Raw genomic sequence first — 13,628 nt, 5'->3', positions numbered from 1 at the left:
TATAATGTCTCTGCGCTGCAGACATCAAAAGGACGAATGTAAAAAAAGACTAGCAATGAATCGAGCAGACTGAAATGCACTTAAATATGAAGAAAAGCGACTGGTAAGAGAAAAATCCTGGAGCCACTGCTGTTAATTCCTGCGTGATCCAGAGAAACTAGCAAAAGCATGCTGGTTGTGCTTTTGACAAACTCCGACCTTAGATCAAACCAGCAGTGTGCACTGGGTTCCTCCTTCCTCTTTTATCTTAACACAGAGCGTTCCTAACTATTAATTTGCTACAGATGAGTCTTTAGTCGCCAATGTTCTTATGCTATCTTGAGTTGCCTAGTCGCCGGAACTGCAAGATTTATTGAAGGTCCGCTTAGTGCCACGCTTTCTGCTCTGAGAGAATATGCGTACAAAATGTGTGATGTGTAATTTTATGTGGTTTACATTGCGTCCGGGCATATTGACGCACTGGCGGACATTCGCTGAAGTGGTATAATTGCGGAAATTAGTTCACTAGTATTGTATCTCCGGCAGCCCCTACAGCATGAAATGCCGGACCCGCGCATTTGAAAACCTGTAGATGTTCATGAGCGCGATGCTTTCGCATATAGTGAAATTCAGCTTTAACAATGAATATACCTGCTGATCTTTCATCTAAATGCTTATGCTTTCTCGCTAGTAACTTTCTTGTTGTCGTCAGAAACGCTTATCATTGTTTGATTTTTATGGCAGTCCTGACAACTCGCTGCTGTACGAAATAAGGGATTTCATCACACCTCGCAAAAATGGAGCATTTCCTGCAATATTTTCACATTAATGTCTGGAAATAACCCCACAGCTACCTCCCCATTGAAACCGGTATCCAAGGAAGCTGACATGTGACGCGTAGTTCAATGCCCTCAGTCAGGTGTTGAGGTTCACTGAGGCATGCAAAAGGAAAAAAAAAAGAGCCGCAAAAGTTATAGATATTGCGCATTTCCTATCCTAAAACCAATTATCATTAATATTACCTTCACTTTTATTGTTGCTTTCTTGCCGCCAAATAAGATTTCGACAGTCACCTACTACAATTTTAGGTGCTTAGATCGGCACGAGAGGCATATTGAAAGCTTGATTTTGATGCAGGTGGCGACTCCTTCTTCAGCGCTATAGTTAAGCTTAGGAAATCTCAGGCATTGTGTATCACAATTCAGGAAGTATGAGAACTCCAATCAGGACTTGCCACTTTTATATAGTATTAATTCCAAACCATGAAGGTGTTTTAACGCGAAAGTGCTAAATAACCTCTTTTCATAAAATCAGGCATCCCCGTTTTCTTCGCGTGGTTGTTGTGAGAAACCACATCATGGAAACACCTCTCATGGGTGGTAGTTGGAAGGTGACATGACCTGACACTGGTAAAGGCTTGTCTTGACTGATGGGTTGGTCTTCAGGAGGAATTACCCCACGAGGCCATATCACATTGCAGAGTTGCCAGTCCCCGCCAACTGGGACTTCGCCTTCGTTATAGTAGGACTAGGTCGGAATCCAGCTCATCAGAGACCTGGATCATGAGTTAAACAAGCTGCCCCTGCGCCATGCAGGCAACTTCGAACGGCTTGATTAAAATGGTGATTTATATCTATGGCGGGTGGCCTTTCATAATAATTGGTATCTTGCGACTTATACTAATGAGTAAAGGAGTAGGATAATAAAAATACAAATTAAAAATAATCATTACATGGATATCAAAGGGTATCTAAGCGAATGTTTAGATACCCTTTGATCTAAATGATCTTTGATAATCAGCACATGTAGTCGGAATATCAGTGTATCGCCAATGTTTTTTTTTTGTCTCTATGTGGGAATATTTCGTATTGTGTTTGAAGCCTAAATGGATGAATGGCGTTATAAAAAAAAAAAAAAATCTCGCAATGCTGGTAAAGCAAAAATATTTATGAGCAGTATATCTTCCTGCAAATATTTCAGGCATTGATGAGTTTAGTGTAATGCCATCTAACTTGTAAGTGGATGAATCTGCATACCAGGAATCTTTTACTAACCTTTGTGTTCAAGTTTAAAACCTTTGCGTTCAAGTTTAAAAGTTTCAAGTTTAGTAAAGATAATGGGCATTTCCTGGAAATCCTGTGTGTTTATTTTTTTCTTTTCAGTGCCTTCAAAGCCGCCCGAGGACTTAGTTGTCGTGCCAGTCACGTCACAAACATTAAAGGCTTCATGGAAGGTAAATATCGAAGTTTGATATACCCTTACAAACATAGTATCGCATTCGGTTTAAAAAACTGTCAGTCCTTAATGGCATCCATCTAGAGAAAAAAAAAACTAGCAAACGAAGAGCATATCAGAGCAAAACTGCGCAAACTTCACAATGGACAGAGAAGGGCAGACGAGACACAGGCGCTGTGTCTCGTCTGCCCTTCTCTGTCCATTGTGAAGTTTGCGCTGTTTTGCTCTGTGATGAACCAACTAGCTCGAGATGTTTTCTTCAAGAAGAGCATATAGCTTGAAAATACATATAAATAAAGAGGAGTCTGCCATATTTTCATAAATCGTCTTCCTTTTTTTACGACATCTCTGAGTTTTGAAAGAGTGCGCAAATAATTTTTTGTGCTTGTTTCAGACAGTGGAATCGCACACTTTGTTGACAATTCTCTACTCGGTTCTAGATAAGAATGATAAATAAATTGTTATTCTCAGATATATTTCGAAACATTTAGGCTTCTTCGCGAACATGCCTGCCTGCTGTTTTTTATGGAATCGACGCCACGTCGTGGTGCCGCGAACTAGTATTCGGCGCATGCTTTGTCGGCCCACGTTGTGAATGCTTTTCTATAAAAGTGCTGGTAATTTACATAGTGCCTTCGCGCAGCGATCTCCTCAACAGAGAACTCGCTCGGCTAATTGAGGCTGGCCGCTTCTGGTACTGCGTACAGCAAGTGTTTGCAGATGTCGTCTCTGGCGCATCATGGCAAAACGAAAGCTCGGCATCACAGCTTCGTGTCTTTCCGTACGTCAGCAAGATGGGGAAGCCGGAAGGCATCACTCCTTTGCTTTCGTGCACACTATCAGCAACTAGATGAGAAGCCACGGTTTGATGCTTACAGTTTCGGGTTGAATAGCAGGTCCATCACAGCCTTCATGGCATTTTCAGAGATGCCTCTTTCCTATAAAGACTCGGTGTTATTGTGACTTTGAAGCAGTTTAATCAAGCGGTCGGGATTATAATTGTGCTCGCTGTTGTAGCAGTTGCGAAAAAACTGCAATGCTCGCAAAATTCTACCCCGCATAGCAGAAATTTGCGCACAGAACCGTACAAAACAACAAGACAGAATATGAATCCTATTCTGTGTGCGAATTTGGGGTATATTCAGCAATAACCAATTAGTCTTGTGCATACTCCGCCGCAACGCAAACTTCAATTAAATCACAGACATCTTATTTTTTCTCTCTCTTCGCTTTATTATTTCGCATTGCTGCTTGCTTATCCAATACATTCGCATTTTCACTGTGTGTAAATTAACACATCAAAGTAAAGAAACCAGAACGGCGAGAGACGAGCTCATTTGAAAAAAGTGAGGGCTAGCACGCAAGATCAAAATAAATCGATGAAGCAGGTAGAAATAAATAACAATCAAAACGTTGCAAAATGTTGGTTTACACGTTAGGTCACATGATTACGTAATTTGTGCTTGATCCTTTATTCACCTGGTGATCAGAATAGTATGAAAGGCAGAGTTTTACCTCAGTTAAGCCGAGCAGGATATGCGAAACCTTTTCACACAGATAGACATTGACGACGACAACGATGATAGCGGCAGATGTGTTGCGATTTGACAAGTAAATAAGAAGGGGGGGGGGGGGGAGGTAATTGGTGATGGCGATAGGTACGACACGGTGTACTCGTTTCGCACGAGGACCTCCTGGATTCAAATTCACAGCTGTTCGGATCATTTTTTACTCGTGCCTGACGCGCACGCCAGGAAAGCATTGTTGCTACGGCAACTATACTGGGCCGTTGAATACCATTTTCTTGTTCAAGGTAAGACAGCACTAGTCGCAATGAAAGCAGGTACCTGCGTGAACTACTCGTGCCGTTGCGCCTGAGAGGCCAAGTTCAAACTCGGTGGAATAAAATTTGTTGGATGTAGGACGTGATGAACTAACCGCGACAGAATTGCGGTTTAAAGTGAGCTTTTATTGCAATGTGCATGCTGCGAGGTCTATGACCATTCTTCTTGGCATCTGACGCGGCACAGCCAGAGCGCATGAGAGCGGCGCTTCAATACTTTGCAATATTAGTTTGGTAGTGATTTTCGCTTTACATGCGTTTTACGTGTTTAACTATTATATTCAATTAAACCAACTGATTCAATTCTGCAATTAAGGAAACTTGCAATGCCCAATCGCTGCTCAAAGAAGGAGTCCCTAATGTCACCATCTCTGCTCAACTATCACCATAAAACAGATAAATTTTCGGCTTTTTTTTTAACGCCAGGTATTCCCGCAACGTGGAACCGCGATGCACTCTATTTGAAGGTCGCGTGGTTTACAGCATCACCTTTGCCTTCTCTCACGATACATAAAGCATGCTCTGAAGATGTGTTTAAAGTTTTCAGCTTCCGTTCGGTCAACATATGCTCCCTCTTCTTTTCGCTTTTTAGTAGCATAATTGCGTTACTTGAGAAGAGAAACGAGTTTTTCGAAGATAATTTATTTCATATTGCTCCTTTTAGTTAACGATTTTCATTTGGTGCTTTATTTGCAGCCGCCTCCAAACTTTTCCGCTCATGGTCGCATTCGGGGCTACTACGTCGGCTACAAACCAGTTGGCTCCGGCGAGTCGTTCGTGTACAAGACCATCGACGTCCTCGACGGATTCGTGCCAGAGATCAGCATCAACAACCTAAAACGCTCGACCAAGTACAGCGTCATCGTACAGGCGTTCAACGGCAAAGGTGCAGGCCCGCCATCGGCTGAAATAACCGCGCAGACCTTTGAACACGGTTTGTATACAGATAGATTACTACGACGTCACTTGGTTTGCTCATTACAAAGGGGAGACCATCATTTAGGATTAGTGAATGGTATTTTCAGTGGCTTGAACAGGAAGTTGGTTGGTAGGTTACCCCGCCGGGGTGGCGCAGTGGTTACGGCGCTCGACTACTGTTCCCAAGGACGCGGGATCGAATCTCGGCCTCGGCGGCCGCTTTTCGATGGAGGCGAAAAGCAAGGCGTCCGGGTGCTGTGCGATGTCAGTGCACGTTAAAGAACCCCAGGTGGTCGAAATTTCCGGAGTCCTTCACTACGGCGTCTCTCAGAGCCTGAGTCGCTTTGGGACGTTAAACCCCACAAACCAACCAACCAACCAACAGGAAGTGTTAACGTCCTTCACAGTGCAAGTCGGATCGCCGATAATGGCTTCTTCAGAAAAGCTTTCCACTCTGCAACTGCATTTTCTAAAGAAGCAAAATGTTTATATTTTACCAATTGCAAGATTTTTCCAGGATGCTCGTTTGATGGGTTGAGAAAGCGTCTGGCCTTTAAAACAATATTATTTGTTATTAATTTTGGAAAACAAGAGCTGAATTGTATACTGCGCGTTTTCTTAAACGTCATCTTCTTTGTGAGATGTTATGGTAATTGTTCCGGTATCACGAACCAGACAAAATTTGCTTCAGCATCCGGCAAGTGTGTTTATTCTTGCTTTTCAATTTGTCCTTAAAGCATTTCCAGAGCCAAAATACAAAAACGAAAAAAAAAAAAATAATTAATGTGGTCTTTCTCAATTTGTCCACCTCTGAAATGGACGTTTCTCAGGAGCTTTAGCGCTGGCGCCAACCTTTCAACAAGGAAGGCCGAACACGTGAAACCTTGACAATTTTGACACGCTTTTACCCGAGATAGGTTACATCTTTTGTGATGAGGCGATAGCCAGGTGGTTAAGGCTGGAGTTAGGTAAATGCATGCACGATCAGATTACATCCTGAAATTGTTGTCTCACGATGTGTATCGCGCAATTCGTGCAGACCCACCTCTTCCACCGGTAATCCACATTGTGTCTACCTCGACGAGTGCTGTCACGGTGTCATGGGACGTTTCGCCGAAAGAAGCAAAGCCAATTACAGGTGGGTGTATTTTCTTTTTGATCATGCTAATGAAGTATTTCGCAAGTTCCCATTGTCTAAGTAAGGGGGGGGGGGAGCAAGAGTGGCGGCTGCTTAAGATATTTTTTTAAATTGCTCCGGTAGTTTAGCGTAGCCTCGTATTTAAGGGCCCAGACACTTCACTGCCCATTCAACATTAGCGTGGACTTCTCGAGAGTCAACGAGACTTGCGATCTAGTGCAGATGTTCAGCTGCTCAATGACCGTTATAAACAAAAAAGTGAGAGAGAGATGTGTTATGTTTTTCTCTCATATAAAATTCGCCGTCATTCCTGCCCGCAAAGTGGCTGAATGTGTACAAGGGAGGGTGCAGGTGTTTTATAGGTATACACGTTTGAAGAAATTATGTAATTGGCGGATACTTTAGATTTCGAACAAGCTGAAGAGCTGGTTTCAGAAAATATGCTGGTCAAATCTGAATACATGATTTTTTGCACGAGTGCTTCTCAAAGAACAAGAAAAGGAATAAGCTCTCCCTGTAAACACGGCGCTCCTGTCCGTTCAGAAACTACACATACAAAAGAGGGTGAAGCTAATTATACTAAAAGGAGGTAAGCTCTGGTGTCCTGCAGCAAGCTAAAGCTGTCACGCGTATAACAAGGTACAGCCAAGACATACAAGGTCTCCACAGCAGCATGTTTTATTGTAAACCGTGGACAGTGCAATAAATGATTGCGGCCTCAAGACTCCTGAGTTGCTAATGGTAAAGCACTCGGGCCCATGCGGTGATATTGTTTTGAAGAACAATTATTTAAACACGGCCGCCATATCGCTAGTGTTGTAGACGAAGATTTTAATGCGCAATTAAGCAACAGACTATGTTAGTAGTTGGTCATTTAGTTCACGAGGAATAGTTCTCCATTCCGCGGGAAAGGAATTTTCTCCTAATGTGATTTAGTGCGTCTTTGGTGTTCCATCCTTCATTTTCATCTTTTTGTTTTCTAAGCTGCCATATCAATCAGTTTTGACCAATTAAGCCTTATTCTACTTAGCATTCTTCCGTCACTCCCCATTTTGATATAGTCCGTGCCGCCTCTGCTCGTGCCGGGATGAGCTGAAAATTGCGCATAATTAGTGAATACATAACCCCTCTCCCCTCCCCCCCCCCCAAAAAAAAAAAAGAAAAAAACGTAGGTGAACAGTAATGTTAAGCAAAATTTTTGGCACCAAGTAAGGATTTATGTATGATTGCGTACAAATCATTCTAGTAGCTCGCGCTATGATACAAGCATACGCCCCTCATTAGTGACACTGTCTCGACAAATAAACGAATCAAGACAGCTAAGGCACCCCGTCGGGAAATCAGGGTTTTGTCTGGCGTTGATGTAGGGGTAGAGTTAATAACAAATAACGCTTTTATGAATCAGCTATGCAATATTGAACACATCTCTTGTCGCAAGCTACGATACAAGATGTACTGAACATAGTTGTGAGCTTAGCTGTGAGCGAGCAGAACTTATTTCGCGTCCTTTGTTTGGAGGATGCGAACTGTTAATTGGATTCACTACACTTTCCCGCATTTTTACTAAATCGTAATGAGGCCTGCATGGCTGAAATCACTAGCTCGTTGTTTTTAATCTTCTTTCTTTGTGGTGTACCACATCCTATATTTTACAATACCAAGTCAAAAGACAAGAGCATTCCAGTTTTAATAAAATGTATTCTCTATGGCGACTGTCGATACTCGATTGTAGTGGTGTTATCAAACAAAAACAATCAAAGTAAAATAAGGATTGGGGTAATTTTAGTTTCAGTCTATTTACAGTCCGTAATAGGAATGCGGTAGCGGCATCAACGTCCGCATATGATAAGTTATGTCACAGATGCGAAATAACCCGAGGAAGAGACTGAGACTGTGTTGTTTAGATAGTGTCACTAACCAGGAAGAGGCAGACAGGAAACATAGCTGGCAGAAAAGATGCCAGCTGCAATATAAGAGCTAAATAGTGCATATCTACTCAACAGCATAAAAATTTGAATAAAGCAATGACTAAACAAAACACGCAAATATCGAACTGAATAAAATTATACACGCGCAAGGAAGGCAGGAACAGCAATAAAAATTAGAGAAAAAATCATAACTATACAAAAATGTGTACACTGCAGATTACCACCATCCAAATTACGTAAACAATAGGACCTTGAAAACGACGGATTTTCCTCACCGCGAAATATTACCAGGGGAATTCAACTACCGCATGCCTGCTTAAGTGACTACATTTTAAAATTTTTAACTACAAACCGGTCATTACTTTGATTACTTTGCAAGTAATAAAACTCGTCTCTTCGTTTTGTATAGGCTAAAAACGCGAAAGTGAGAGTAGTGTATTTTACACCATGCAAAAATGCCATGAGTGATATGAATATGAATAAAAGCGACGTTTCTGAAAATGAGCGTTAGTGAATAAAAAGAATACTGCGGTTGCAATTGTATTGGTGCTAGTGGGGCTATCGTTCACTTGAAAAAGGCAATTTAGTAGGAAACGTTTTTTAAAGACACACTGCAGCACGTTTTGCGAAAATCGAGATTTCAGCGACTGTCTACAGTTTTTATTCCACGAAATATAATATCAGATTGTAATTAGGCGGAAAAAAGCAAAAGTTATCTTTTTTAGCAGAAATAGGCATTTCGGCGCCATGGGGAACACCACTGGTCATGCGGCCGCCTGTGATTGGACAAATGTTGCGTGACGACATTTTGAGGACCGGGAAAGCTGCCAATGCGCTACCGTCTTTTGCGCTGTGCTCATCGCTGCTTTCGGCGACGCTATGAAAGTGATAATGGCACACTATTTCTACTTGACTGACCATCGGGGCTTTCACCCCATGTACCCGTACCAGATGCTCCTGTAAACGACGCAGCACTTCCGTTGTGGAAAGCGGAGGCTGGCCGTCAGCGTGTACCGGCTGCGCATCAAAACTTGCTATGGTATGGAGTAAGGTCTCCTGAAACGTAGCGCAAGCCATTGTTAGCAAAAACTAGATGACTTTAAGAGAAACCTTCAGGCTCATATTCTTGGGAAGGGGCAGCGAACAATGCACCGGCCGACTAACACCATCACACGCCTCCTGCTCCGCACGAAATATTATTGTTCTGAAAAACAGAAAGAGAGAGATTCAGGCGTGATGTACCAAATTCCTGTTTTGTGTGTTAGGCTTTGTACGTTGGGGAAATGTAGGATTTTACGAAAAGAATGGAGCAGTACAATGCTCACATCAGACAAAAATGCGGACAGTGAGGGAAGCGTGGTTACCCAGCTTTGCGTTGCTGCTGAGATAGTGGCAGAGCTGTTGTGTCGGAGACCAAGTCAAACACGCGCATAATGCTGCTTGAACCATGCCACGTTCATCAAATGTAGAGCACCCTTCCCTTTTCAGTAAGCTCGTAGCATAAGTGTAGTGAATCAACGGCTCATGCATGTTGGACGCCACGCTTTACCTCTACCGTTGTCATACCTTCGTAATAAAACAATGTTTTGAAAAGTGTTTTCTTAAAAAAAGCCTCTTTGGTTTCATTCTAACTTAGTTTGTATTCCCAAACAAGACAGAAATATATAAAATGTTTTCATGTGAATCGGGTAAATATCATTCATCATGAGGCAGAAACGGGAGGAACATCGTGAGGCCACATATGTACATGAACAACTTCGATTATCTTTTACTTGGACGCATCGAACCGAACCTCGCTCAGTGCGCTGTAGACCATGGTGCGCCCATAAGCAGCTGCGCAATACCCGCCCGATCTTCTAACAATACTCCCACATGGGTTCCACGAGCATGTCAGGCACGTGCAGTGAGGTAGACGAGCCCGCAAGGCCGTCACAACCTGCGACGCAGCAGTGGGCTCTTCTTAATCACCTTCTCGATCTCTAAGAATCCTCAACTCGTGCGGCTGGCGAGTTGTGCGATGGTTAGCATACAAGCAATAGTGTGTACCCTCGCGTAAGAAAACGAGACACGCAAGTACAACCACATGCCGATGCTGTCTGCCTGTCCCATAGCGAGATTTCACACCGTGAACTTATCGCAATCGATGCTTAACGCAGCGGAGACCTGAACCGCGAGTAAGTAATGGAATTACAATCAAAAGTGCAAACCCTTACCTTCCCTTTTCCTCCTTTAATAAAGGAAGGCAGTTCTCTGGAACAGTTACTGACATGAATTTTATGCATGAGAAAATGGAAAGAACCGCGTCATGATACAGCCATGCTTTTGTGACAAAGTCCTGTAGAAATCGCATTAGGAACAATCTCTTCACGTAGTCAAATTGTCACAAAGCTCAGAAGAAGACGTTTCCTTTGGTCGGCTTAAATTATGTTATTTATTTATTTATTTGATACCTCAGAGGCCCCTGGTATGGGGCATTATATGCGGGATGGGCATGGGAGTTAAACAACAATGGTCTTCATAGCATTCTTAAAATGGATGGCGTTGATATGATGCACGGCGTCCTGTGGTAGATCATTCCAGTCCCGAGATGACGCGACGAAAAAAGAACGAGAATGAGCTGTAGTTCTTGCGGAGGGAGCGTAGACGGTCGTATAGTGATTAATACGGCTTGAGAGGGGGCGATAAGCAGGTGATATGACCGATTCTCGTAAAGATGAATGATAAAACATATGAAAAAGGCACAATCGAGAAATTTTCCGTCGGGTTTCAAGACTAGGTAAATTGGCTCTAGATTTTAAAGCAGACACACTAGTGTAGTATGAATAATCAGAATAAAGGAAACGGATAGCACGATTTTGTATTGTTTCTAAGGTTAAAGAGAGGTTAGACTGGTGAGGATCCCATATTGACAAGCATATTCTAGTTTAGGACGGACAAAGTTAAGTATGCTAATGATTTGATGGATGGGGTGGTAAAACGTAGATTGCGCCGTATGAAACCAAGGGTACGATTAGCCTCGTTAGCGATGTTCATGACATGAGATGACCATGTTAGGCTTTGCGTTACAGTACTATACCCAAGTATTTACAGGAAGAAACGGACGACACTTCAGAACCAAAAGAGCGTATTGGTATGCATCTGCCGACAATGGAACGAAATCAAGGATGTTTTGGAAATATTAAGAGCCAACGTTTGCACCAAGCTTCGATTTGGTTAAGATCTTGTTGAAGAATGCCAACGTCAGTACTGTTAGTGATTTGGCGGTAAATTAGAAAATCATCAGCAAATAGGCGAATAGTAGAGGAAATATTGGAAGGAAGATCGTTAATGTATATCAGGAAAAGGAAGGGTCCCAGGACTGTGCCTTGGGGAACACCTGAAATGGCCGGGCTACGAGGAGAAGAACAATTATTAGCATAGACAAACTGCTCTCTGTTAGTCAAAAAGTTAGACGGCCATTCCAATACTGATGGGTTAAGATATAGGCGCGATAGTTTTAGTAGCAGTCTTTTATGCGGTATTTTATCGAAATCTTTTTCGAAATCAAGAAAGAGAGTGTCAGAACATTTCGGTCAAGGTTTGAGCTTAGGTCGTTAATAAAGAGAGCCAATTGGGAGTCATATGATCGTCCTTTCAAAAAGCCATTTTGGTTGGTATGACAAAAATTTACGGAGACAAGGAATTTGACTATGTGCGAATAAATAATATGTTCCATTAGCTTCGAACAGACGCTTGTGAGGGAAATGAGACGGTAATTTTTACATGAAACAGATGAGCCCTTTTAGGGACCGGAATGATTTTACCAACTTTCCAATCTTGTCGAAGGACGCCTGTTGATATGGAGGGCTGAAAGAGGTGGCGCAAATAACACAATGCTTTTAGTATTTTTTAGAATTTTAGGATTTATGCCGTCGACACCAGATGAAGATGTAAGTTTCAATGATTCAATGAGTTTCATGATGTCATTGGCATCAAATATAATTTGTGGCATAACTGGGTGACCAAGAGCTGGGAATTCTGGTAGGTCACCATCTGGTTCACTTGTAAAAACGAAAGAAAAAAAGTTCTTAAGAGCATGACTAGATTTGGGTTCCGGGATAAGGTTGTTGAAGCCGTCATGTAAAGTTAGAGGCTTAGAATGTGATGGGTTTATAGTTTTTCAGAACTTGCGGGGGTTAGTGCGCAATATAGAAGGTAGAACAGATGAGAAAAATGTACGTTTGGTTTTTCGTGATAAAGATAAATATGTTACATCCGAAAGCATTTATCTCTCTTCCCAGCAGCGTCCAATTGGGCTGCGAGCTTTTGGCATGGCGAGAAACGACGGAAGAAAACATTGTCGCGACCACAGGTGCCCGTGCATCCGAAAGCATTCAGAGAAATGTTGTATTGTGTGTACAGCACCTAGTAGACGTGTTTTGTACGTCTACAACACACACAAGACGAGGAACAGCACACGATGAAAGCTCCCTTGTGTGTTGTTGTTGTTGTGGCTGTAGGAAAAAGGAAAAAAAAAATGCACGGGCCTGTTACTGGCTCTGTAGCTGAGCCACCTCCGCTGCCTCATGCGGACAGAGGAGGAAATAGAGAAGAAAGGAAAAAGAAGAGAAAGACGCGCGCCGCAACAACAGCCGTCGTCCAATACCGAAGCAGTGGCGGGTGAAATGACTGCCTACAACAGGTAAAATTCGGTTGCTGGCTAGCCCCCGCCACAAGCCGCGTTGACCTACCGTCCCAGCCCCGTAGGGCCAGGAACTGCCACCCCTACTTTAGGTAGCTCTGAATGCTTCTGGCTCCTCAAAGTTACGTCACAATGGATGGCAGGAGCGATATTTATCTCTCTGATTTCCTCATCTGCAGCAGTTGCGCGATGCGTGGGAGACTTGCTATTGCGCGTTTTCAATTGGCGACTGCGCGGTATTTTATGCAGAATCGAAAAATTAACTTCATACACGTGCTATTGTGCAAGAACGGGAAGCTGGTAGTGCATGTTTGGAAAAACAGCTCACCCTTAAGACGTGGGCAATGAAAGGACGACAGCGCCGTCTTGTTCTTTCTTTCACTGTCCACGTTTTAATCGTGCGTTGTTTTTTACAAACATCCACAGACGTGATCAACAAAAATTCTACTTACAAACTCTAAAGAATTAGCGCATTTCAAAACCGCCTCAGTGTCACTTTTAGGGTTCAATTTTCCGGCACCAACTATTGCACAATCCTACATTTGATTATGGCTACCATCGAGAACTATTTTATACAAACGAATCTTATTAATTGGTTAGTTGTCATTGGCTTGTGCCTATGTGACAGATTAGCGTTCCTTCGTTTTCGGTATAACTGTAGATCTTAGTTTATGCAATATTTCGTGTTTATATGCCATCCTGAGAACATTTCTGGTGTTTATCACCAGTTCACATAAAGGTACCGTGAACCTCAGGTATGCACAGACAGCGAAATGCATACAGGCGATTTCCGCTTTGGAAGAGCCCCTTTTATGCTGACGGCTGCAGCAAATTGTGTGGATATATAGGCGTGCGTAGTAGTCGGCCGGGTCATTCATTATACATGGGCTGGCGCGAGAAAGTCAG

At 42.8% G+C, this 13,628-nt stretch overlaps 1 protein-coding gene across 1 annotated transcript in view; it reads left to right on the top strand.

Annotated features, from left to right (window-relative positions):
- LOC146193971 (cell adhesion molecule Dscam1-like) overlaps positions 1-13,628 on the top strand; it is a 121,740-nt gene that overhangs the window by 65,333 nt on the left and 42,779 nt on the right. The window contains exons 11-13 of the mRNA XM_084600663.1: positions 2,142-2,212; positions 4,754-4,991; positions 6,015-6,113. Of these exons, the coding sequence (XP_084456789.1) occupies positions 2,142-2,212; positions 4,754-4,991; positions 6,015-6,113 (408 nt within the window). The remainder of the gene's footprint in view (positions 1-2,141; positions 2,213-4,753; positions 4,992-6,014; positions 6,114-13,628) is intronic.

Source organism: Amblyomma maculatum, chromosome 4, assembly GCF_055883805.1.
Source record: "Amblyomma maculatum isolate TAMU_Amacu chromosome 4, ASM5588380v1, whole genome shotgun sequence".
NCBI classification, from domain to species: domain Eukaryota; kingdom Metazoa; phylum Arthropoda; class Arachnida; order Ixodida; family Ixodidae; genus Amblyomma; species Amblyomma maculatum.
The sequence above is the reverse complement of the archived record's forward strand: the minus strand, read 5'-3'. Positions and strand labels throughout refer to the sequence as shown.